At 42.7% G+C, this 27,150-nt stretch overlaps 1 protein-coding gene across 1 annotated transcript; it reads left to right on the plus strand.

The window, feature by feature from the left end:
* The first annotated feature begins 4,684 nt into the window (after window positions 1-4,684).
* Window positions 4,685-26,470, plus strand: PLCXD2 (phosphatidylinositol specific phospholipase C X domain containing 2). Its single transcript, XM_072361114.1, has 4 exons — window positions 4,685-5,128; window positions 16,486-16,946; window positions 18,012-18,253; window positions 20,511-26,470. Exons 1-4 carry the CDS (start codon window positions 4,990-4,992, stop codon window positions 20,671-20,673), a joined length of 1,005 nt encoding a protein of 334 aa, XP_072217215.1. The 5' UTR covers window positions 4,685-4,989; the 3' UTR covers window positions 20,674-26,470.
* Window positions 26,471-27,150: the final 680 nt, after the last annotated feature.

Consider the following 27,150-nt stretch of genomic DNA (forward strand, 5'->3'; position numbering starts at 1 on the left):
AACGTGAGATAAAAGCTTTTCTTTGAAAGCTAGGTGTTAAAGCAAGGTAAACCACTGTTTAGGAGTGTGGACAGTGATAGGACAAGGGGAAATGGTTTTAAACTGAGACAGGGGAGGTTTAAGTTAGATATTAGGAGGAAGTTTTTCACACGGAGGGTGGTGATGCACTGGAGCAGGTTGCCCAAGGAGGTTGTGGCTGCCCCATCCCTGGAGGCATTCAAGGCCAGGCTGGATGTGGCTCTGGGCAGCCTGGTCTGATGGTTGGCGGCCCTGCACACAGCTGGGGGGTTGAAACTGGATGAGCATTGTGGTCCTTTTCAACCCAGGCCATTCTATGATCTATGATTCTTGTGGGTCTCTTCCAACTGGAAGTCCTCTGCTATCCTATGATTCTAAAAGCTCACTGCTGGGCCCCCAGCAGCTGGGGCAGGGGGTAGGCTGCTGGCCTGGTGCCAGTGTGTGCATCATTAGCTCTTCACTGCTGGTCATTGCCACCTGGGATTTCCTGGGGAAGCAATCCATCTTCATACAGACCCAACAAGTTTTCTCTTGTTCTAACTGCTCAGAAAGCCTTGTCAAGTGTTCCAGCTTCACTTTAATTTATGTGTTTGTTTTAAAAAGCTGTTTACAGGAATTACACTTGCTAACTAGAACAGGGTATTAATTACATTCCGTGATCTTTGTTGGATTTTAAGCCGTTGCTTATCAGAGCAAGCAAACATCAGAAAGATGTGTGTACACAAGCACCAGAAGAAGCAGTGTACGAAGGAGTAGTTCAATTTTATTTATTGTTTGTGTTAGCAGGTAACGCTTCCTGACTCTGCAATTAACTTCCAGCAATAAGCCAAGGAAAGCTTCTAAAAAGCTCTGCGGGGGAATAATGATTAGTTAATCCCATCTAAGCAGATTTTAATGGAAATATTACAAAACCACATTGTATTTAAAATGATTCCTCAAGGACAAGACAAAGCTCGGGGAAGTCACAACAAGTATCATTTGATTTCAGGGAACATTGGATTACGCCTTAGAAACGCCTCTCCCATCTGTTTTCTGGTGTGTGATGTTTCATCCCATGCTTTGAAAAGTACCGGGTTGCCCCAGTACGATTTTCATCAATGGGAGGAACGTTGCTGTTTGCCTGTTGGTTCCATTCCAAGCAGGAGGGCTTCCAAATTAACTCTGGCATTTGACACAGTTTGAAACACCACTCATGTGGCGTACACAAAGCAGTCAATAGCTCAGTGTTGTCAAACAGATGACTCACAGATGCCAGGGCAGGGAGATGAGAGAGAGAGGCAGATACTGCATCTGTACCGACTGACACCCAGAGTGAGTGCCAATGGCAGACAGATAAGTGAAGGAAGACAACGTTAGGGAATAAGCGCTATGTGATAGACATCTAATTCTTTGCAGCGGCCTGAGGAAATACGAGAAGTGCTATCGTAGTCACAGCACATTTCTGACTTGATAAGAAATGGGAAATGAACACCTCTATTCGGTCCACCGCGCTTGAAGAAGAAGTATTCTCAGTGCGAGGATGTCTGCAGAGCTGTGTGATTGAGTGCGTCTGATGGTTTTAAATGTTAAATAATTCCATTAGAGTCAGGGTAGAAATGGTAATGAACAGCTTGGAAGAGTCTGAGCGTACTGACATGAAATGTTGAGCAATTAGCTTCTCCCTGTGCGAGTGAGTCCTGCAGTTCTCATCAGTAGCAAAGTGACCTTTAAAACACACAGACGACACAGAAGCTGTTTCAGTAACTATTTTGATCTATTGTCTGCTGATAAACTGCATGTAAGGATTTGGGATTTACGTGGCACGGTAGATTTGGGGCTAAAATGGAAGATTTTGAAAAGCTTTAACGGAAAGCTTTGTAATAGCAGCAGTGCATCTTGTTGAGTCTGGGGACGTGATATTTGGATATTCATTGTGGGAAGGAGAATGAGGCTAAGGTTACCACAGCACTCGGTGTTATCATCTTGTTTCCCTTTGCTTTAAAGCACCTTGAAACCTCACTGTTCTGACATTGAATTCTATGTATGGCAGCCAACCCAAGAGCCATGTGATATAATGGAAATGCATTTGGAATTAGCTAACGGTGAAAAACATACGCGTATTAGTGCTTAAGTGGCACCAGCCCAATCAGCACATCTAATCTTTTCACTGGGAGGGTTAAGGGCATGGGAGCAGTGATTTGAGCTGCTCAACTGCTGTCCGTGACGTTGGATTGTGCTCTGAGCCGAGGCACGAAGGAACAGCTGAGCTCTTTCGGTAAATCTATATAAGGCATAAGGCTGTATAATGAGTGCGGGAATGGAGGGTACAGCTTGAGCCAGGCCATACTCTGCAGTGTATGTGATGCAGATGTGAGCATTCTAGAAGCATGGAAAAATACAGCTTCTTACTGACCTCAATACAGCTGTAGACAGAACAATATTTTTCCTGCCTGCTTAGGCATTCATCTCTGCAGCCACATGCTTGGTCATGGAGCTTTTGGACAGGCTTAAGTGGTGAGGCCATAGATAATTTGTGGGCTCAGTTTGGGAGGGGGCGGGGGGTAAAGTACCATTAATGCACTTAAGTTCCCTCCCTGTATTATTAATGGACATCATTGCAGGGTTTAGTACGGGTTACAGAACAAAATCATGGAGTTCTGTGGAGATAGAGCGGTTGAGGTTTTGGGGAAAGGATTAGGCAGTGTAATGCCTCTCATCTTTAGAAAGGCACAAGGAGGTTTTTTGGACCGTAAGAAAATTCTTCCAGCAGTTCCTGCCAGCAAGTATCTGCACATCGCAGCAGATGCTCGCAACTGAAGTCTCACCCTGCAGAGCCAATGCATCCCCTTTCCTTGTTAGGATGGCTGCGAGCTGCTGGCATCCTGCAGTCCAAATGCCCTTTGCTGTTGGGGTGCTTAGAAACAATCCTAGCCACAGAAGCCAGGACGCATTATGCCACAGTGTGGGCATGCTGCAACTGGCTGTGAACAAATGAGGTCACTGGGCTGTGGCAGCACTGAAGTAGCTGATGCTGTCACATGCTCCCTTGGTGGCAAAGGGACTTCTAGGAGGCTGTGAAGAGAACAGATCAGAGACTTTAGCCCTCCTCCAGCTGATGTGATGGCTGAGGGCCCCTAAGACCTGCTCATGCAGCAGAGGTTATGACACAAGGCAGTGCAATGAGACTCCTTTTCCCACACCAAAGCACTCCCTGCGGTGCCCTCTAGGGCAAAAGGGAACATCCCCATTTGCACCAGGGGAGGTTCTGGATAAATATTAGGAAACATTTCTTCTTGAACAGAATGGTGAGGCATTGAAATGGGGAAGTGGTGGAGTCACCTTCTTTGGAAGTACTCAAGAAAAGGGTCAGTGTGGCACTGAGGGACATGGTTTAGTGGTATGGCAGTGATGGATCAGCAGTTGGACTTAGATGACCTTAGTGGTCTTTTCCAACCCTTAATGATTCTGTGATTCTATGAGTGTAACTTGTTCCTTTTCAGACTCCTGTCTGTCATATGCACTCCATGTCATTTGAGGAGGAGCAAATGCAGGATAGTTTTCATAAGTACACCAAGGGTGCCATATCAGCAGTCAGCCCTCACCCTTCCGGCTTTAGACTACAACTTCAGTTTTTATGGCTTTCCTAACCACTGTGAAGCACTGCCCACAACAGCCAAGCGGGGAAGATGCACACACAGCATCTGAGCTGCACAGCACAGCACAGTGATACTGAACACAGCCTTCTGCTGGTGCACACAGGGCCATTGCATGTGTGCACAGGCACACACTGAGCAGGCGTACAGCAGCACATTCCCTCACAGTATGGTGACAGAAGGCCTCAGTGCCTGCAGGAAGACACAGCTGGTGCCATCAGCAAGGACAGGCGAGCCAGCTGGCACAGAGAGGTGACATTTCATGTGGCTGCCAACATGGAACCCCCATGCGGTACCACCTGCAGTGCGATGACATTCAGACCTCAGTTGACACGACACAATCTCCAGTTCCAGATTGTGCTGTTAATGCCCCCTGTTCTCTGACACGGGCAAGGCTCTGTGCTGCTTTCATTGACACAGTGGCACAGCAAGAGAAGAAAAGTAGCGACTTTGGTAATTTCACAGGTTTTCTTCAACGCAGAGCAGAGGAGCTGAGGGGAGGCCTGATGGCGGCTGCAGCCCCTTGAGGGGAGCGGAGGGGCAGAGCTGAGCTCTGCTCTGTGTGACAGAGATGGGACCAAAGGAAGTGCCATGGAGCTGTGCAGCTGGGGATGAGGGACAGGGTCTGCACTAGAGGGTGACTGGACATGGTATGGCTGCCCAGAGCTGTGGGCACAGCCTCAAGCTGCTGGAGTTCAAGGGGCATTTGGACACTGCTCCCAGACATGGGGTTTGGATTTGGGGTGATGCTGTGTGGAGCTGGGAGTTGGACTCGGTAAACCTTGTGGGCCTCTTCCAGCTTAGGATATCGTGTGCCGTGGGTCTGTTGTGGGCGCATTTCCTGGGGCTGGGTCATAGGGAGAGACTTAACTTTTCCCTCACAGACAGGCAAGGTAGTGAGAGCAGGGCGGGCAGGGAGACACCTACAGGTATGACGACACGTGTGCCCTGTCGTGCTGTGAGAGCGCAGAAGAACCGCTGCAACGGCAGCGTTCGTGCTTCGCCAATGACTTCCTATGGCAGCCCCACGGACTCTACTCAAGCAAACAGAACGCCCCAGCTCACACCGCTCCGGGTTTCGAGGCCAGGCCCCTGCCCTCTCGACCACACCGTAGACAGGGGAGGGGCAGCCAGCGGGGCGGCCAATAGTCGCGGGGCGGCTGTGACGGCAGTGGGCCGTGCTGTGGCAAGCCGTGCCGGCCGGGCCGCACCTGTTACATAAGGCGGCGGGAGACGGGCGAACGCCCTGTCCCCGGCCGACCCTTTCGGTTGCGGCCCGGCCGGGCTGGGGGCTGCCGGACGGCGATGTTAGTCTGCGAAGTGGCGGCGCCGGACGGGGATGAGCCCGCCGGGCGGTAAGGAGGGCGGCCGGAGGCGGCGCCGGGCGGCGGGAGCCATGGCGGACGGCAACGCGGACTGGATGGGCTCCTTGCCGGCGGCGCTGCGTAGCTATCCGCTTTCCAACCTGGCCATCCCAGGTGAGACGGGACGGGGAACGATACGGGAGGCTGGCTGGTGTTTTCGGAGCCAATGGGGCCCGTGGGATGCCCCTGATGTCGTGTGGGGCGGTCTAAGTAGGACCTGAACTGAAGGCTTGGGCCACGGGCAGCCTAAGCAGGCAGTGGGGCTGACCTTCCATCCCCGGCGGCTGGGGCCATGGAAAGAGCGGTCAGGGTGTTCCTGTAGGTGTTGGCTTTGTGGCCTGTTGGATTGTCTTCCTGCGTTTGACTTTGAGATATTCAGCCTTGTTTAGTAGTAGAACATATAGAAATGCTTTTATTTTTACTCCATTCATTGCTCGTCTTTTCAGGCAAGGTGATCAGTGTCTTGAACATTTCTCAGTTCAAAGCAAGCTGTTGTTCTCAAATAGTTAATAGCTGGGATTTCAGGTATTTGGACCAAATCTTTCTGGTGTTGTGCTGTGTGTTCTTCTGTTAGGATTTTTGTGTTTGGGATTGTACTTGTTAACTTGACCTATAGCAAGCGCGCAGAGGGCCTGTCTTGAGAATCATTGAATCACCAAGGGTGGAAAAGACCTACAAGGTTATCCAGCCCAACCATTTGTCTATCACGTATAGTTCTCTCTAAACCACATCCCTCAGTGCAACATCTAAACATTCCTTTAGCACTTCCAGGGTTGGTGTCTCCACCACCTCCCTGGGCAGCCCATACCAGCACCTGACCACTCTTGGAGAAGAAGTATTTCCTAATGTCCACCCTGCATCTCCCCTGGTGCAGCTTGAGGCAATTTCCTCTAGTCCTATCACACATTGCATGAGAGAAGAGGCTGACCTTCAGCTCAGTACAACCTCCCTTCAGGTAGTTAAAGCCTTGTTTCTCTGCAGAGTAATTCCAGTTTGAAATGGAATGTCTGGTCTTAAGATTAAATGTATTAATGCTGATGATAGCTCTAAATAGCCCTTCCTTCAGTTAATCCCTGAACTATGACTTGTTGCTTTTGCTCCTTGGAAGCTAACCAGGAGTAGCGTGCTAGGAAACTTTTTTTCTGGCTGGGACTCTCATTTAAGTTTAAATTTTGGAAGATAGAATTCTTATAGATGCTGTTACAAGTTTGCTTTGGTGTCTGAGGACTTGTGAGTAAATGTTTATATGAACTCCATCCATTGCAGGAATGGGAGAAAGACTGCTAAAGACACCACTTGAAAGGTCTTCCCTCTTTGTCAGATGAGTTTAATAACGACTTACTCCTAGTTGCTCCTCGTGACTCCAAGATTAAGAAACTGTCGAGCATCATTGCTTTCACTTTAGATAGCTAAACTGACAAATGAGTAAGACAACAGATGCCTCTGAATTTATTTATGAGCACAGCTGAATTTGAATCTAAGTGACAAAAAGAAATATTTAGTGTTGTTCTTAAATCCCAGGAGGGAAGATCTTAAGGTAACTACTGTAAGCAGATGGTTCTGATACTGGCCTCTGGTTGCTAGTGGTAGGCTTCCTGATAGTAGCTTGATTTTCACCACAGTGCATTAACTTGTCAAAACCCTTTAGGTACCTGTCATGTAAAAGGTGTGGTGAGATGCTTCCCTACAAACAAAGGGACTTTCTTTGCTCTAGCAGAGATGCCCAAATGGCATTTAAAGTATGTAGAGAAGGGGAAGTACACTTCCTGTGGAGTACTGCAACACCCACTGCTGTATTTCCTGGAGTAGAAGATTAGAACAATTCAAAATGCAGTTTTAATAGACCATGGCACTTTTTTTTCCCTCACCTAACAGTAGCAAATGCATGGTTGTTTTGTAACTCTGCTAATTTCAACCTTAAGATCATCTAGTTCCAACCCTCACGCTTATAGGCAGGGACACCTCCCTCTAGATCATATTGCTCAAAGTCTGCTCTTGAAAGTCCTGGAGGGAAAGCATCCACAACTTCAGTGGGCAACCTGTTTCAGTGTCTCACTACCCTCATGGTAAAGAATTTCCAATATCTAACCTAAATCTTCACTTTTCCTGTTTAGAACTGCTTCCCCCAGTTTAAGACTGTTTCCCTCCATCCTGTCACTAAATGCCTTTATTAGAAGTCTCTTCGCAGCTTTCCTGTAGCTCCCCTTCAGGTGCTGGAATGCAGCTATAAGGTTTCCTCAGAGCCTTCTCTTCTCCAGACTGAAGAGCTCCAGCTCTCTCAGCCTGTCCTCACAGGATAGGTGTTCCAGCCCTCTGATTATCTTCATGGCCTTCCTCTGGGCTCATTCTAACTACAGTATGTCCTTTGTGTTGTTGACCCCAGACCTGGACACAGTATTCCCAGTGGAGTCTCAGATGAGTAGAGTAGAGGGACAGAATCTCCTTGCTTGACCTGGTGGTCACGCTTCTCTTGATGCAACCTAGGACACGGTTGGCCTTCTGGGCTGCAAGCGAACACTGACAGCTCCTGTTGAGTCTTTCATCAACCAGCACTCTGAATTTCTTCCCCTCAGGGCTGCTCTCAAGCCATTCTCTGCCCAGCCTGTATCTCTGTGATTGCCTTGACCCAAGTGCAGGACCTTGCACTTGGCCATGTTGAATGTTATGAGGCTGGCATGGGCCCAGCTCACAAGCTTGTTCAGGTCCCTCTGCATAGCATCCCTTCCCTCTAGCTTGTCAACTGCACCACTCAGCTTGGTGTCATCTGCAAACTTGCTGAGGGTGCGCTTGATCACACTGTCCATGTCACCTACAAAGATGTTAAATACTACTGGTCCCAGCAGTGGTGAATAGAGCGAGGAGAATAGAAAAGAAGGTGTAATGGGTAGATGCTTTAGGATTATATTTTCTTATTTTTAATTATAGTCCAGCAGTTCTTCTGCTGAAGTGAACTTTTGGTTGACAAAACAACCTTTATGGGATCTGGGGTGATGTTACTAGCAGTATGCAAGGAAAGGGTTATACAAAACAGTTTGCTGTTGGGACATCTGTTTACGGATGCTGAATATTAATTACAGCCTGTGGTACCTTCAAGAAATCTGAAAGGTGGCTGCCAGCTTAAATGAGAAACACTTTGAACTGTGTGTAATAGCTGTATGCATCTATGACAGGTGTAGCTTGCTCTTGTCTGTCTCTTGTGGTGTTTGCTTTCACCACTGGAATGATGGAATCAGCTGAGGGTTTCTGCGTAGAGTTCTTTATCCGCTGCAAACCGTTCTGCTTTTGGAGCTGCATGTTTTTGCTGACCTTAAAGGTAGCTGTGGCCTCTGGGATTCCTTTTGAACCAAAGCCATTCAATTTCCCTGACTGTGTTGTGAAACATGCTACCTGAGGAAGAGAGCAAGTTGTTTCTTTATTTGCCCAATCCTAAGAAGCAACTAGGGGAAAATGGTTTCAAATGAAAAGAGGGCAGATTTAGATTGCTCGTGTGGAAAAAGTTTTTTACAGTAAGGGTGGTGAGGCACTGGGACAGGTCTTAAGATTACATAGGGATCCTATGTATCCCCTAACTAGGGATAGGGATCCTAGGCCCTTTCTTGCAGGAGCATCAAGAATAATTGTAGGTGCTACTTTTATATCCAGCTCAGCCAGCCAAATGCTTGTCTCCTGCTTTAGTTCCTCCATTCCTTTTATTTCACATCCTTTTAGAATAAGTAAAGGACAAATTTTGGCCTATACCTGCTCATCCAAGGGTGAATAAGTGCCTTCAGCAAGCCAACTTGATGGAAAATTTCTCTGGAAAGAACAGATCAAATGGCTGTATCTTAAGAAACAGCTGGTACTGGGGAAAAATTAAACTTGGGTGAGGATAAACTTCAATCCCAGCTAATTTTAGTTGAAGTGTTTGGAGAAGAAAGCTTACTAAAAAGTGTTTTTTTTACTTTAGCGCTTTTACTTTAGCGCTTTGAATTGTGGTATTAAAGTCAATTCACAGTGATGCTTGTCCTAGATGGTAAGGTTTCTTTCTCAGCAGTGACAGGAAAGCTGTGTTGTTGGATTAACGTCATGTGTTTAAGGCTGATTCAAAACACTAAAAATTTAAATTATTCAGATAGGAGTGTATACAGAGCTGTAGGTAATGCTTGGCAGGGCGTGCTGCTGGATTGGGTTTGTGAGCAGTCTGCCTCTCAGGAGAGAAATAGGGCAGCTCTGTAGTAATTGTTTCTGACAGGGCACAGAGCCTTTTTGTCATTGCTCTGGGATCCCAGCTGGTATATTAGCACTTCCTGTGGGTGTATGTGATAGCATAGCCAGGGTGTCATCTTAAAGCAATGCAGAGCAATTAAGATGTGGCTCAGTTCCTGTCTGCGCCAGGTTGAGTGACTGGTAGAGAATTGCCTGTAGGATGCTGGGCTGTAGGTTGCTAGAGCTGAGTTTCAAATGTTCAGAAGCATTTTGTTAACATAGAAAATAACCTTGGCTCAAATGTGGTTAAATTAGGACTGTATTGGAAAGCTGAATTGGTTATTGAGGTGTCTTTTCCTGTTTTCACTGATATCTGGGGAGAGGTGTGTCCTTGGCTTCCTGAAACAGGTGAGGTTCATCTGCTACTCCAAGTTACTGCTCAAGTGAAGCTGCTTAACTCTCCCTACCACATGCAATTTCTTAAGTAACTGTTTTTGTAACTTCTAATTGAATTAATTTCCATAGTTTGTTCATGGGAGTATCAGTATGACTGTGGCTGAAGCTTTTGTTACTATGCGTCCCTGTTTCCACCTCCTGATAAGATTGCCCCATAACCCTTATAGAGGAGCCTAATGGTTTTGAACTGATTGATTGGAGTCCTATGAAATGATCAGCCCTGGAAAACAGACCTTGAGACAGATGTGTGGAGTGCCTGATTTGGTGGGGTCTCACATGGATGCTGACATCAATTCAGCCATGGGTTCCAGCCACTTATGCTGTTCTGAGTGGTTAGCGAAAGTCCTGTGGGCACTCTGTGTTTAGTAGGCCGAGCTGAAACTCAGGTGTTTACAGAAGATGAAGCAGCAGCCCTGTCCATATGAAAACTGGCCATTAGCTTCTCCTAAGATGCGATGTTTTTCCATCTTTGATGTCTTGACCCTGAGGCAAGTGGTTGATCTTGCTAATGCAACAGTCATCTTGTTGCTATGTTCTCCGGTTTGTGTGTCATGTGGACATGCCTTCTGTGAGGAAAAGCAGTGGCTTTTGGGTCTGCATTTTTTTTTTCCCCAAGTAGTACTTCTAACTAAAGATGTTGAATTGGCTAAAATGGCCATCTGTTGAGTTAAAGCTCAAAGAGAAGAAAATGTAAGGTTAAAGATTGATTCACAGAGCTTTATTTTCCTTTCCAGTTTAATTGGCTTCTACCAGTCAATGAGGGCATAACCATTAGCGGAACATCTGCATAAATACGGTGTTGGACGTGATTTGTAAATGCATGCTTTTCAGGATTAACCTGTTCAGTAATAACAAGTGACTTTATTACCTCAGTCTTCTATCTCGTATAGCAGGCAGCTAATTGTAACTGTCATTTGAGAGAAGTTTTACTCCTAACAGAGAAAAACAGTTTCTCCTTCAATAATAATGTTTGTTTCTCCCCTTCAGTACTATGTGGAAGTCTTTCTTGCTGTCCTGGGAAGATTTTGAAAGGGCTGCATAATGAAAATGTGAATAATTCAGAAGGAGAATGAGAGCTCTTGATCTTCACATTTCTGACTAGTCACAGAAAAGGAATATGGGAACCTAAATTGAATTTTTTTCTGTTCAGAGCAAGAGCATCCATTCGGGCTTTGAAATGTTGGACAGGCACTGTCACTTTCTGCTTTCCCTCTACAGGGAAATAATAAAGTAAATGCAAAGTCATGGTTGAATTGCACAAAAATTAATGGAGAGAACTCCATCCAAATGGATAATCTAATCCAAATGGATTTCTTCCTGCTTGAAGGAAAAGCAGACTAATATGATATTAAGTTTGAGACAGTTTCACACAGACTTCTCTTGCATTATTTGTTACCCTCTAAGCCTGCCTACCACCCCAAAAGGGCTGGGGAGAAGTCACAGTAATCCTCTGACAGGGAGAGGAAGTTTTCCTAAGAGGATTTGATCTCTACTAGGCTCTCTCCTCTCTAATGAAACTGTGTTGATAATACGTAAAGAATTCTTTTAGAATTGTATTGAAATATTAATGTGTTTACCTAAACAGCTTGAGGTTAATAACTTTCAGTAGCATGCTTGTTATTCCTGCCTCTTGTCCTTTGGTTTGGCAAGTGAAAATGAACTATTCAATTTGTTTTTCATCAGTGAAGAGCTTTTAAGAAGTTAATCTTTTGATTAGAAAATCTGGATTGTTAATGACCTAAATCCTGAGGACTTCCAGGCTCCACCAGGCACATGTTTATCCCGTTTTCCCTCAATTCTGGCACATGTGGGGCATTTGGTTTAGAAGAACACTTGTGGGCTTTAATTTGCTAGCGTTTGCATCCTGTGCTTTTAGAACTTGGTTGCTGTCCTAAGTGTCCTGCCTACGTAATGTTTGCTACTCTGTCATCTGTGGTGCTTTGTAATGTATAGGGAATGTACTTTGTGTAGTGAGCAATGCTTGCTCTAAGAAGTCTTGGCGTCAGCTACAGCTAGAGTGATTCTTTGCCCATAAATGACCCTTTAATGTCTTTATTGGATTGGTACAAGTGTGTTGACCTTGCCTCTTAGGAATCTTTAACATTACACGAGGGGTTTTTCTAGCATTTTTTTCATCATGTTAATATTATTTCATGTGGACATCAAAACAAATTACTCTGATTCAGTTAAACTCAATGAAGATGTGCTCTCCTGTGTTTTTGCTTTCATTATTGTTTCTTGGCTAGCCAGCTTTTTGCTGGTGTCTTTACCTGCTGCATCTGGTTAGTCCCCAGCCTTGCAACCAGGGGAACTACTGACTCAACTGTAAGAATGCTTGTATTGGGGAAAAAAAGTTGTTTTCAAGTGATTGTCAGCTTGCACGTAGTGCGGTCTTTCATGGAATATCTGTGTTTTATGTGCTACATTCATACTTCAAACATCCCCCAAAGGTATATTAGCAAGCCATGGGTTTGTAAGGTGATGCCAGTTCCTTTCCCTGCACTACATCTGTACGTGCAGACATAGTGATAAAAGAAGATCACACAAAGAGATTTAACCAGTAATTGTTGAAATCAAGGCCTAATAACGTTATGTTAATGTAATTGTGCTACACTATGGGTTAATTAGGCTGTGACCAAGTAGCATGACAAATACAGACACTGGAAAGTTAAGACTTTGCTGCAGATGTGCTGATAAAAGGCTGCTTTCTAACAATTAGCACAAACACTTCAGCAAAAAAAAAAGCCATCCTGAACACTGAAATACAAACTATTTAACATACAAATTGAATTGCATAGCGATCTATTTAACATACAATTAACTTGGGAAATTAGTGTAATGAGAATAAAACGGGGTTTAAAGATATGAATGAAAGTTAATCTATAGTTGCATTTACTAGGATAAAATTGAGAGGGCTATCCATCACTTAATAATTTAGTGTCTGAGACGTCTCTTAATACTTGAATCTTCCCATCTCTGTGAGATGAAAGAAATGAAACTAGAGCAGAGCAGCCATCCTCTCTTAATCTGTTGTTAGGAGCTGCCACCAGTTTTACAAACGCTTTCTTACTTAAGCCTGCTTCTGTTACTTAAGCTTTGGTTTCTGGAATGTGTGAGCACAGCATTGGTACTGTGTCACTGCAACTCCACCTGAGGAACTGTAGTCTGAACGTTAATTCATTGTCACATGCATTGATTCCTCTTGAGTCATGTCAGTGTACAGCAAGTGTGTGGATATGCCCTTGAGGTAATTTGAAGTAGGGGACCTAGCCTCTCTTCCCCTAAAGGACAACTGTGGATGAGCTTTCAAAGCCAGCTCTGCTTTCCCTTCTGACTTCTCAATCTAAGATTATGCTCAATCAGGAACCAACCTGGCTCATGTCATGGCTACAGAATGGCTGGGTCTTCCGTGGGGCTCAGGTGTAGAGAGGAGAGCAAGGGATTAATTTGACATCACGATGCAATCAGCTTAGCGTGTGGTTTAACATCACAGCTAAGCTATATTAAAAGTCAGTGTCTGAGCTGGGAACATAATATAGTGATCTTAAATCAGAGAGGGGCTTGATGGATGATGTGAATCCTCACCTATCTCTTAGCTCTCATCCCAGCATCCCAGTAATGTTGCTTGAGGTTTTTGGTTCTCTTTTTTTCTTACTGAAGTAAAAGCATTCAGACGTGGTCTGGATGCTTCTCACAGTTGGTGGCTGGTCCTCTGTAAGTGGCACTAAGAAATATGGGTGCACTCCTGCTGTGTATTACTGTTCAGGTGATGCTACCCTGCGCTGTAAGGGAGGTAGTCCTCTGCTGAAACGGAGCTTGTTTTTCAGATGCTCTAGTGCAGATTCTACTTGATTCTATGTATGTTTGTGTTGACTTCATTGTAAATGAGAAGCATCTCTTCTGAGATTCTTCAGTTAATGCAGTGCAGGATTTTTAAGCAACTTCTCTATCTAGAAGCATGTCACACAGTTCGAGTTCCTTAAATAGCTGCCCTGTGGAGGAGTCCAGTTCTTTAAGCATGTGTTGAAAAAGCTTCACTCTGCATTAGCTTTTCTTGTTGTTTTCGACAGCTCTAAATAGAACTTGTTTTGCAGTACTGCAAGGGGAAATTTGCTTTTTGTACCTCCCCATGTGCCTCAATATGGCCATCTGCAGTGGAAGGAAGCTTTTGTAACTGTGAAATACATTATCAGACTTAAGAAAACAAACTGTTTCTTGGCTTGGATTTGTGTAGGCAAATCCTTAAAAGTTGTCAACAATATATTTGATGCCAGATGAAGTTGTTGTTCTGTTTGTTTCTAAGTCATGTATCAGTGTGTCACTGTGTGAGGGACCATTGCAGCAAGTCACTTTTCTAGACAGGGTTCTTTGCACGGTCTTGGTTGTAATGAAAAGAAAATATTTCTTATTGTCCTAACAGAGATTTAAAGGAAGACATTGAAATGAATTGAGAAGTTTAAAAAAAAAGTAAAAAAATGACTGACTTACTAAGAGGCAAATGAAGCCTGCTTTGCAAATACTGCGAAGGACTGAAAGGCTCATTGTGCTTTATAGGGAGGTGTGTAAAACTTCAGTGCCCGTGAATTGCAGCTTCCTTTATGAGGAAGGCTTAGTAGGGCACCTTTTGGGGTGTCTTCATTAGATGATTGATCATGTATTAGTAAGGAGTTTACATATTAGGGGGTGGAAGAAGCACTCCTGAACTGACAGCTGCTTCTTGATGTGGTTTGTTGTGACAGCTTTTAAAAAACAGCTTTTTGTTACTTGTCACTGGTTTTTCTTCATGACTGAAGGGAAAGCCACATAAGAGACATGCTTTTGTAAAGACCAGAAAGTAAAGACAAGGAGTTGATCAGGAATTAAGTGTTCTTTTATAGACCCTGGAAACAAAACTTTACAAGAACTTTCAAACTAGTTGAAGTTCATGCAGAGAAGAGTACATTTAAGCTTGTTGTGAACCGGTGCTTGGTCTTTCCTTCCATCTGGGTTTAAAAATCCCTGACAAAGTAATCCAGTTGAGATCATAATCTTATTTACATCTCTGACCTTGCATGGCAAGAAATGTGTGAGCCTTCAGGTGAGCACTTGTAAACAAAAGGCTTGGATAAAGGGAGGCTATGGACTCAGCTTTTGTCTTAGTCTAAAACTCCCATTAGGATTCCTTTAAAGAGTTTCAGAGCGAGGTGGAGAAGAAAAAATTGGAAAGATAAAGGCATAGGAGTGAGGAGAAGGTGAAAGAGGGCCATGCAGGAATGGAAGGGGCAGATGCAGGCAGTGAGGCATGCTGTGACTGTAGCCCTTGGATAGCTGGAGGAAGAGCTTCTTGTGGTGAGCAGGGAGTGAAGATGCCTTTCCTGTACTTCAGTTCTGGGCTTGCAGGGTGCAGGTGGGGTTTATCTCTATAGAAAAGCTGCTGTCCTGAAGATGAACAGGAAATAGAAGTGTCTTGAGCTCCTGTAATATTTTCTAGATGGAGTTTCACAGAGGAAATTGCAGCTTATTGGTCAGAATGCAGATGACTGGTGCAAATAGTTGGAAATGCCCAGTCTGTGGCAGGTGCCAATCTACCAGTCCTTAGCTTTGACTGTCCCAGTACCAAGGGAACAGATTTCACTGGTTAATGATAGCTCTTCGCTGACTTAACTCAGCTAGGGATACTTCTTTTGTCTTGCAAGCTCTTATTTTGGAGGGGTTTATTACTTCTGAGTTTTTTTTTTTTAATTGTGTATTGGATTACAGAGCTTTTCTCTAGTAAGCAAAAAATTCTTATTGCAGTTGCAATTTCTTTGCCAAGGTGCATATTACATTCACGGAGCATGTGCTGATAGTTCTTACTGTGGATCTTCCTTTTGAATTCTGTATTTGTTGTATCTGAGGTTACTGGAAGTCACTGCTAGAATGAAGAGAAATAGATGAGCTTGTTCAGCAGTGTCTAACACCAGTTTAATAGGAGACTCCAACTTGATTGAAAGAAAATCTCGGGCTTAATGGGTGTTACCTTGAACTCAATTGTTTTCACCCCTGAGTCCAGCCAGTCTTCAACCACTCTCCAAACTACTGATTATTTATTTACCATTTAGGGCTAAATGCATTTGGGCATTCGAGTGAAGCACAGGCATGTTAACATCCCTCTGTCTATCACATGAATGAAGATATCTGTTCCAGAAGCTCTGAAATTGGTAATGATTAATTGGGTTTACCAAGTAGAATGAAAATTAAATCTGTGATTTTCGTTCAGTGAAATTGAAGTCCCATCTTAAACCAGTGATCCATCAGGCTCTAGGGAAGCTTTGGAGGTAGCCTGACAGCTTGTAGATGGAAAATGGAGCTAGGATGGAAGACTTCCTTTCCCACTGGTATTTGCCTTGTGGTTGCAATTTTTGCAGTGCTTTGATATTCATACAAGAACTCAGCTCAGACTCCAAGAACAGTAGTTTCTTACAATCAGGTTGGAAAGGACCTATAAGATCACCTAGTCCAGCTGTCCTCCCATTACCATTTCTACCAGAAGCCACTAAACCAGATCTCTTAGCTCCTCATCCAGTCACCTCTTGAACGCTGCCAGAGGCAGTGACTCCACCACCTCCCTGGGCAGGCCATTCCAGTGCCTGACCACTCTCTGAGAGAATAAGATTTTTCTTATGTCTTTGTTTCTGTACGGTTAAAGGAAAAAGGGAAAATACAGTGTAAAAAGATTGTCCAAAAGAGAGCTGTTTGCAACTCTTTTCCTGCCCTGCTATGCATGTATGGTCCTTGTTACTTGATAGGTGTATGTGCTGAAGAGAGTCCAAGTTCTTCAAAAACTAACTATTCTTACCTTTATTTTCTAGGATCACATGATTCTTTCAGCTACTGGGTTGATGAGAAATCTCCTGTGGGACCAGACCAAGCCACTGCCATCAAACGCTTGGCCAGAATTTCTTTGGTTAAAAAGATAATGAAGAAATGGTCAGTAACTCAAAATCTGACTTTCAAAGAGCAGTTGGAAGGTGGGATCCGCTATTTTGATCTCCGTGTATCTTCCAAGCCTGGGGAAATAGGACAGGAAATTTACTTCATACATGGATTGTTTGGCATCAAAGTATGGGATGGACTAATGGAGATTAACACTTTTCTTGAGCAACACCCCAAAGAAGTCATCTTCTTGGATTTCAATCACTTCTATGCCATGGATGACAGCCATCACTTCTTCTTGATCAACAGGATTCGCTCGGCATTTGGATCCAAACTTTGTTGCGTTGAGTGTGTAGAATATGTGACGTTACAGTACATGTGGGACAAGAAGCATCAGGTGGAGGAAGGATGATCCATATTTATTTTTTTTTTCATGTTCAAAGGTTTAGATTTAAATAGAAAAGCTGGGTAGGATTCCCTCTGAAGTATTGGCCCAGGGACACTGCTGGTGGCTATATAAACTTGCTGAGGACTCATGAAATAATTAGGTGACAGTGTTCTCAGTCTTGTGTTCCTTACCAATGTTCTTCTCTTCTGAGAGAGCATGTTATGCGACTTTTACTGAGGATATGATAAAATGTAATAATTTTGGTGTATTTAAAGTATGTATGGTCCATCGTGACTAAGAGAAGCTATGGAACTTCTAGCTTCTTTACAACCATCCGCATTTACAGTGGCAGGACTAAATGCCTTTTGCCAGCAGACTGAGAGAACAGGATAGCATTTGAGTGACTGTGTGTAATTCTTAAACTACAAGTTAAGTGAGATATTGAGGATTTCCTCTGAACTGGCACTATTGGTGCTTCATCTTACAAGTCCGGTAGGGTCCAAAAAAGAATCATTTGTAAGATTTGTTTATAACAGTCATGCATCTTTGTACTACCCTCTTACAGAGAGCTGCCTTACAAGGCATAATAAAACGCTGATTTCTGGTTTAGAGAAGGTTTTGCTGAAAGTCTGACTTTAACAGCGTTTTGCTCGCCTCTCACTGAATGTTAATAAAATGCTGGGTAGCCCAGTGTGCTTTAGCCATTAAGCAGAAGTTACATATGAGATGTCAAGATAGCTAAAATCCTTCACTCATTATGTTCTCTGACAGTGCTCTGAAATTGTTTTGTATTTTTTTAAGCAGAGTACTTGGAATTGACATTTCATTATGCTCCTGGCCATTCTTTCATTTTTAAACTGATGACCTTTAAAACCTGAAGCAATCGTGTCCTCACATCTAACAAAAATGATGTCTGTCCTTTGTTAGTATATTTCTTGACAGTCATGACTCATGAGTAATTTCTTTGCTTTCTCACTGCTGTGCTAGCTCTAGGAGTAATGCATAAGCCAGTACACTGTCCTGTTTCTAAACAATAGTTAGTAACTATCTTCTCCTTTTTCTTGTTTCTGTTAGGTTCTTATTTTCTACCACTACCCCTTGTATCGAGAATTTCCCTTTCTATGGCCGGGGAATAAAATGCCAGCACCATGGGCTAATACGACCAACGTGCACAAACTCTTACAGTTCCTGGAGACCACTCTTGAGGAACGAAGTCGTTATGGAACTTTTCATGTTTCTCAAGCAATTCTCACTCCTCGAGTGAAAACTATCGCCCGACATCTGGTCCGTGGTCTAAAAAACACGCTTGTTCATAGGTAAGGACTTGTCTTGATTTCTCAGTTCTTTACTTAGTGTTCCATGTTGAAATGACACTGAGTAAGCAAAAAACTGTAATGTTTGCCTAAATGTAAGACTTGCTGACTGATCTTTTAGTAAGTGTGTACTCCTACGTCATTACTGTTGCTGGGTTGAGAAATTTTTGGTCATTAAAAATCAATGGTTATTGAAAATAGAGAAGTAATGAGGCATAAGCATATGTATGTTTTGTGGTAATTGGAGCTCTTGGAGTGTGATCCCACAAAACATGGGCTTGTTTGCCAAAACTCACTGAGAGTTTAACAGTCCCAGTGAAGTCCAGTCCTGGTTCATTGTCAGTCTGATGTCTCTAAGAGATCGTCTGGCTATAATGTTATTAAATTCTGAATTAACTTGTGTAGTTAGGCACAACTGCCTTAATTGGCTCTGTGACTCCTGCTGTGATCATCTCCATAACTGTTCTTAGTGTTAAACAGTGAGATGTGCGTGCACACATCTATAGCAGCTGGTTTGTGCTTACATCTTGGGAGAATCGTTAGTCATCTTATAATAATAAGTTTGAATCAAAAATGAATGCAACTTTCTTTAAAAGCCTTTCTAAAAAGAGCAAGTACGGTTGTTCAACAATCACAGAAGTTGCCTATAGAAATGTGAAAGTTCCAGGTGAAGTGTAAATGGTGTAAGTTCTTGTTTAGGAGCATTAAGTAAGAGATCATTAAATGCAAAACACGTTTGAGAATGTAGTCAGGTATCCTCTTTGGGCTTGCTCTTTGCCTTTCCTGGTGTGTGATCAACATCAAACACTAGATGGTGCTCAGGTGCTTTAGGACTGGTGCCTACTGCCCCTAGTTGCGTAAATGTAAATGTGTGTAGTTGGTAGGGATACTTAACAGAAAGCACAGATCTAACTTATGCCTCTGTAGTGTATACTTTATGTACTCTTGTATTGGGGTTCAAGTTAGCGAGATAATACTTTCTGTTTTCGAACTAGTAAAGATAATTAAAACAATGAAATAAACAAGCAGTTCCGTTTCAAGTAATTTCTGGTACAGACCTGGGTTTTGAGCCTGGGAACCCTGCTCAGCTTCATTCTGCCCCATCCCATCATTATGTACCCATTGGAACTGTGGAAACCTAAAATAGAGGCCAAAGCATGATCGCTTCTGTGCATTTATACATGCTATCTGATCTGTATGCACAAATCTGTCTCTGCAGTTATGTCTGCTTTCTCATATGGAAATTCTGCCCTGAGCATGAATATTTAAGCATTCTGGAGCTCCTGTTAGAGGAGAAATGTATGGTGTTCACACTCAGCTGACTAAAGTCTGTGTCTCCCCTTGGTACGAACAGCACTTGTTCCTCCTCTTCTCCCTCTTTTTCTTGACAAGTTTCTTTTTCTGGAGCAAGAGCTGTGGAAGATCTTTATGGTTTTTTTCTTCCCTATCCTGTTAGCCAATCTGCGTATCTATATTCTCATTGAATACATGCACACTGTGGCCCTAATTAATTCTAATGCATTTATTCATTTTTCTGTGCTGAAAATTGAGACTTGCATACTAAAGTTCAAAAGAACATGTCCAAACTTCTGACTTGCTGTCTGTCCAAGAAATGACTGAAACTTCTCCCCACTGAGAGCTGAAACAACAACTGGCACACCTTGTGGTTCTCTAGTTACAGCAACGTATGGTGGGACGCTTAGCCCTCACAGTGCTGAGGGCTGCATCCAGCTCTGGTTTCCCTCCACCCCTTGCTCTGGGTGGCTGTAATGTGTTTAGTAGTAGAAGTGCCATGTGTGCTGCCCACAACTGCTTCTTTCCTGCCTGCCCTAAGGGCAGAGATGGGCTTAGAGTCATCTTATGCCAGGTGGAGCTTTGCCTGTGTTCCAGTCTGAGATGTGAAGCTTTTAGTTCATCATGTACTTGTTCAAAACCGAGCCAGGATGAAAACCATTGTAATGCAGCATTTCATCCTGAAGCATAATCTTCTAGGTGAAAATTGATTTCTTTTTCACAGATTTCACTTTGTGTACCTGTTAGTTGGGTTTGACTGACCAGTGTTTTTGTTTGACATCTCACAAACTGCTTGCTATGTTAAGCAGTTCTCCTTTCACTCTGGTAGCATCTTTGGGTGGCAGCTGGGACCCGATCACAGATGAGAACATAATTTGCAAGCAGCAGGCTGTCTTTGAAGTAAGCAGAGTACCTATAGGGGAGAATATCTTAAATGCTTAATTTTCTTTCTTTCTCTTTTGTCTAGGAACCTGCCCATGATCTTGAATTGGGTGAAAGCACAGAAACCAGGTGTTATGGGTGTTAATATCATTACATCTGACTTTGTGGAGCTGGTTGATTTTGCTGCTACAGTAATTGCATTAAATGACCTCCTTCTGGAAGAGGATGACTCTTCAAGTAAATCCTGATTGCTGCGTCCCACTTGTACTTATCAGTGAAGATCTTTCAGCTATGCTAAACTTTTAAGTGAAACCTACTGTAATCAATTAATTTAAAACTAAGTTTTCTAGAGGAAATGTGGTTTAAAAATTAAATTGTATACAGGAGGTTCTTCTCTCCAAGGGCTCTGTGGATCTGAGTGGAACACAGAGTACCAGCTGAGTGCTGCTGCTGCATGTCTTTGAGGCTACATGTTTGACTAAGTTATGCACACATCTGCTGCAGCACACAGTGTTGTTTGCCTGCCAACAAGAGGCTGGCCTCTGAAAAAGATGTACCCAGTTACTGTACATATCTCCTTGGTGACTAGACTCACCGTGTCTCTGTGCGTCCTGCTTTTTTTGACTCAAGGATTCAAATCAAGGATCAGTGCTGATCTCTTTGTAGCAGTTTTACCATTGCAGCCAAGACTTTCTTTTTTTGGCCACATCAGGCCTAGCTGATCTCAGCTGGATGCTGCTCTTGTATTCATCACACTATTTTAGACACTACCTCTGACTTAACTGGGAGAGGAAAAATAAGACAACTGATAATCCCTGTTTGGGGAGAAGCAGTTGCTACACTCTTAGTATCTTAAGTATCCTTTGGACTCCAGATGTGAAGACATGGCACATACTGCCTCCGGTGTCCAAACTCTCTTCCTTTAGTTGTCCAAACTGAAGTAAATATTTTACTTTAGTTCTTTACTGTGGCCATGTTTTAACGCATCTTTCTTTTGACATTAATTCAGAGAATATTCCAGTCCTTAAGTTGTCAGTATTGTAACTCTCCATTCTGAATTCTTGTTGCGAGACGATTAAACAAAACAAAGAACAATGACCTTTCTTTGATTTGCTGGTCACTTTTTTTATCCATCAAGTTTTGTGGGGAAAGTCTCTCACTGAGATAGAAGGACCTATGAAAGGACGCAGGCAAAGTGCAAATTTGCATGGTACTCAAAACAGTACTGATAGGGACTGCTCCAAACTGAGTGAGATACTCGATCTGAGTTTCACAGTATGACAGTGAATTCCAAAACTGGACTCAAATGCTATGCTTGCAGTCAGAATTCCCACAGTGATGTGGAGGGAATTTCCTCAGCCTTTACCCATGTGTGACAAAGTAAGACTCACAAGGGCTAGCAGGCATCAGTGCTGAGTTTAGTCAGAGTCATTTTTTTTGATGCACAACAAATGTGACTGTGTGCTTGAGCCAGAGACATCACGTTGATATTTCTGAGCACGTAATTGAGCTGACAGTGGCCCTGTGATCTGTTTATCTTGGGTTAAAAAACAACACAACTGACTGGTGAGCAGATACTTAATGATTCTCTTCCTAGACCAGCTGTTGGTGTATTAATTATTCGGTGATTATTAACTTGTATTAATCTATTCATAAGAGAATGGATCATCTTTATGGGTGTTTTATTCAAAAGAAAAATGAGTTTCTGGATTTATTATTTATCTTTATTCTTTGTCTGCTGCTGTGATGTGACAGCACAGAAAAATCTCAAACCATTTTGTTTGTTGGTCACAACTTTGAACTCAGGACTTTAGATAAAGGTTTGCAAGCCTTCCACATGATCTTTGGCCAAGTTCTGAGCAGGCTGTGATCTGATTTATCTTATCTACTTGTTGCGTGGTTTTAGTTTGAGTTCTTTGCATGTCTTTTAAACTGAATTAAGCTGAATCTTTTTTCTTTGGGGGTTGGGGAGGTTCTGTCTCTGTCTTTCTCTTCTCCTGTTGAGCTCTTTAGGGCTAAGTAAATAAAGCAGTCCTGGGGAAGCGAAGCTCAACTTTCTAGTTTAAAGTTTTGTTTGACAGCTCCAGCAGCAGATTTTTATTGCTGTTTTCTTGTTAGTTAAACTCTTAGGACTTGTTCTGATCAGTGCTGTTTTGTTTGCAGAGTTATTTAAAACACCTGTTTTATCTTCTGCTGAGTTTTGTTTATGTGTTTTTGGCATGGCCAAATCCAGAACTCCATAATAGTATTAAATGTGCAAATTCTGTTTCAGCGGTTTTCTAGCTACAGATTGTCTTAGAGCAGAAAAACTGACATTAGGTGCTGATGTGGCAGAAATAGAATACATTGGCAGTGTTCTCTACAGAGCTAGAAGACAAGAGAAGGTGAAATAAGTATCTTTGCATTTGACCCTTCATATGTTTTGCACTGTATATATCTACCTCAAAAGAGATTTATTCAGGCTTATCTAATATATGTATTGTGTGTACAGAGTAATGGCTGTGTTGTTAGTCTTTCTGTTTTATTTATTTGAATAGAGATGTGATGATTGCAACTCAGGGTTTTGGTTAAGTATTTTTTTTAGTATGGACTCGAGTTTTTTTTTTTACTTGTTGTTGGCTCTAACCCCTTGAAATGGGACAAAACAGTGCAAGGTATTAAGAGCACTGTTAGCAGAAGGATAAGAAATGGAAAATAGCTTTAGGATTAATTATGAAGTAGGAGGAGAAACTCTTCTGTAAACCTAGCACCTCTGAAGAAGCTCATGTTGTTTCAAAGCAGTGCTTGGTGTTCTACCTCTGTGAGGAACCTGACTTCCTCAGTAGGAAGCTGACTGACAGGTCCTGCTACAGGACATCTCCTGGACAGTACTAATGTTAAGAACTGATTTTAGGGTAATTCCAAACTGCGCTGAGCAGCAAGAACTGACTTTTTCCTGTTGCACATCATATCCCATAATGAAGCCGCTCATGTAGTGGGCTTGTTTCTCTTCGCCCCACAGCATATCCAGATATCCTCACACACTGTGAAAATGTCTCCAACATGGCCTTTGAGCTGTGGACTCTTATTTTTCCAGCAGTATAGAAATGACAAGGAAGAGGTGACCTGGGCAAGAAATGAGGGTGAGGGAAGTAAGGCAGTAGGCTGCATCTGCATCCCACATGTGAGGTGTGGCAGTGCTTAGTCAGGTTTGTGGCAGCAGTAGGAAGCAGGTCTGGTGAGTGCTGGTGGTGGGCACTGCTCATACCGAGAAACTCAACTGAGTCTTGCTTTGAGTGGGCTGCAGCTGGGTCAGGTGTGGAACAGCAAGCAGGCAGCGAGGCGTTGTGTGACCTTAAGGGAAATGAAGATTGGCATTAGTGAAGGAGAAGGTTAAGGGATCTGTGTGGTTGATGCAGGCCTGCATCTGTTGAGCATAATCATAGCTTTACTTGCATCTTCTTAAAGCAATAGGATTTGCTTTTAAACAGTTAAGTTGAAAACTCTCCGTGGGTAATGGAGAACTTGGTCATTTTGTAGATGCTGGGAGAGAAAAAGCCTGCGTACTAATAGCTGCTCGAGGCAAAATATTTGACATATGTGTTCTCGAGTAATTACTTATATGGTATGTTATCAGTATGTTATCATAGACTGTTTACTTTATTTACTGTTTCATGGCTGCCACTTCTCTACCTTGTGTGCGGATGTGGAGTGCTGAGCACACTGGTGGTGTGCCCATGCTCCTGGCACTGAGTGCTGCCATGTACAGCCCTCAGGCACACCTGGGGCTCACAGACCTCTGTGCTCATCCTGGTGGTGAGCAGCAGAGAGAAGAGTATTATGGTGATGTAGTGTCATTGTAGGGAATTGTTGGGAATTGTAGTGTCTTACCATATGCTTGTAAGTGAAAGCTAAGAATTGTAACTAACTTGATTTTCAGACTATCAGTCACTTAGCTCCCTTTCTTGTTTGTTTTTGTTTGGTGAGCTGAGAGCTGGGTTTTTTGTTTGCTTTTTTTGTTGCTTCTTCATTTGAAAACAAAAGGCAAATTCCTATTATCCAGGTATCTTGCAGGTGCTTTGCCATGATGGTGAAAATCACTGCTGGAGAAAGTGGTGATGAGGGATGTTTTAGGGGTGTGGCGGTCAGTGATGCATGTCCGATTGGGGATGTTCAGAGCAGGATAGCAGCCTCTTCATAATCAACATTTCTACTAAACTGACATTTTAGGGAAGAAAGGAGCAACTGTGAAAAATGGGATCATCTGCTTCTGACACCTGTTTTGTACTGTGTTGGTACTGAGGTGTTACGTTGATGTTTGGGAGGCACGCATGCTGTAATGATGGAGTTTTTAGAGCAGAGGCTTTGAAGTAGGGTGTCTGCCAAGGTACTTATCTATTGTTCTGGTCAGGTTAAGCCTTGGAAATATTTTCCTTGTGTACCCACCTTAGATGTCAGAGTTCATATGTACAGAGTTCATTGTATAATTAGCAGTTCTCATTTTAGAGTTTTCAAATAAATATGGGGGATGGTGATTCTGATTTATAGTATATTAAACATGAAAGTCAGCTGACAGAGCACAAGAGACTCGATGATTACTTGAATATGAAATATTTGTTAAGAGTTCACATGCACTTTCATTAAGACTTTCAGGTAGACAAAGTATATTGTTGTTACCATCCTTAAAACTCAAGGACTGCTTCTTGGGACAAAATGTAGGCTGAGTTTGTGGTGGCTACTTTGAATGCAGGAGAATTGTTCAGTGTGAAGACCTGAACTAACCCAAAACTGTATTCAGATCTCATATTTTATGGAGATGTAGTCCTTTTAGCAGAGAAAGAGACAATTTCTTGCTCTTCCAGGTATATGATGAAAGTTCTTCCACTGTCTAGTAGCCAGAGTGTATACTGACAAAGTAGTGGAAACCTGCTGGGTGCCGATGTTTCTAAGAACCCTAATTCAATTTATTGATGGAAGGCACTATGGTAGGTTCACTGTATGGTGTGGTTCACTGTATTTGAACTGGCCTCCATTTGTTAGTTATTTTACAGATAACTGCTCTTGGCTTTTAAGAAGTCTGTGTTTGGACCAAGGGGAACGCGCATACGTGCGTGTTGTCGAAACACAAATGTTGCTCAGTTGAAACGTTTTCAAACTCAAGTTAGTTTTATTTGAATGCAGGTTTGAAAAGCTGTTCTGCAGTAGTGAAATGCTGCACCTGCTGTCACTGGGAGGTGTAAGTGCAATAGATCTGTTTTGACTTGAGCTGGTAGAAGAACCCAAGCCTATACTGGAGAGCGAATAGATTTTATGCTATCGATGTGTATGTTGGGCTAATGTGGTTAAGAATGTAGCATTCTACTTAGTGATAAGTAGATACGTGATAAGATTATGAGCACTTTGGTTTAGATTGTTAAACCAGTCTCTATTTTACATTTTAAAGTCAGGCCCACTGCATGTCAGTGTCACTGAATAAGTATGTACGTGTAAGCATTTTCTTTTTCTACAAGTCTTTAATCTTGTAAACAAGTATTAGCTCTTAATTGCATTGTCTGGAATAGTACTGTCAGTTTAGTTGTTTGCTGAATCAAATTATATTTTATATTATTTATATTATAATTATTTACATATTGTGTTGTTCAGTGATACGTTGCTGCTGTTACACTTTGTAGACCTGTGATAATTTACTGACTGTATCTCTTGAATTCAGCCATAATGTATTCTTAATTCTTAGGGGGGGGGGAAAAAATACTTTCTATATCAAAGTAAATTTGACTCTTCAGTTTTTCTCAATGTCAAATTGTAATTGAATTTTTTTGTTTATACCCTCGATGGGAGGGGTTAAGGGAAGCCAGGTAAAGAAGAATGGCTTGCAATTCATATTTCGTGCAATTTCTCTTCTTTCTTTTGGCCATTCATGCTTTATGATTCTGTGCGATTCAGTTTTGTGATACCAGGATGCCTCACTTGAACTGCAGATAAACTTGGTGTTGACATCTGTTTGTTTCTGCTTTATTCTGCATCTATATCATTGGGGTTTTTAATCCTGAAAATAAAAATATCATGTGAGATAATCCCTCTGTGTTTTCTGTACTGCTGACTGGTAATGAAAATTGCATTGAGTCGCTTGCATTGATTGGGCTTGGTTCCTTTTTTTCTAATTCAGAATGGTTCCAGTGTCTCACCACCCTCACAATAAAGAATTTCTTCCTTTTTATTTTATTGTTAAAGGCAGGTAGATGTCTTTGTCCAGCATCCATTGCCATTAATTATACAGGTGATGAAGCTGTATGGTAACGTTCTATTGGAAAGTGCAATACTGATAATGATTCCTGAAGCCCAGGTGAATGTTGGATGCTGGTAACCCAGTGGGATCAATGGGACTCTTCTTTATGGTTACTTTCAGCTTGCTTGTTTCACGAATGGAGGGGGCGGGAAGGGTGTGGGTGGCACCAGTTCCCTTTTCTTTGGACAGTTGACTGGTAGCTGGTAAGTACTGTGTTGGTGGATCCTGAAGTCCTAGAGGTAGACATCAGAGTACAGTGCCTAATCATTACTGTTCCTACCTGTACTCTTACACCTTGCAATATGTTATGTGCCAGACAAGATTAGCAGAGACTCCAGTTTAATAACCTGTCTGAAATGTGCTATAGGAACAGGGTGTCCTACTTGTTTTCTAAGGAAGATTGATAATGTGCTTTTAAATAAATTAAGGACTGGCTAACTAGCTTGCTTTGTGGCTTTAA

Source organism: Excalfactoria chinensis, chromosome 1 (assembly GCF_039878825.1).
Source record: "Excalfactoria chinensis isolate bCotChi1 chromosome 1, bCotChi1.hap2, whole genome shotgun sequence".
Lineage (NCBI taxonomy): Eukaryota > Metazoa > Chordata > Aves > Galliformes > Phasianidae > Excalfactoria > Excalfactoria chinensis.

Coding starts and splice junctions, on each gene's coding strand:
- PLCXD2 (XM_072361114.1), top strand. CDS start 4,990: ATGAGCCCGCCGGGCGGTAAGGAGGGCGGCCGGAGGCGGCGCCGGGCG. Junction 5,129..16,485: donor TTCCAACCTGGCCATCCCAG/GTGAGACGGGAC, acceptor TTTATTTTCTAG/GATCACATGATTCTTTCAGC. Junction 18,254..20,510: donor AAAAACACGCTTGTTCATAG/GTAAGGACTTGT, acceptor TCTTTTGTCTAG/GAACCTGCCCATGATCTTGA.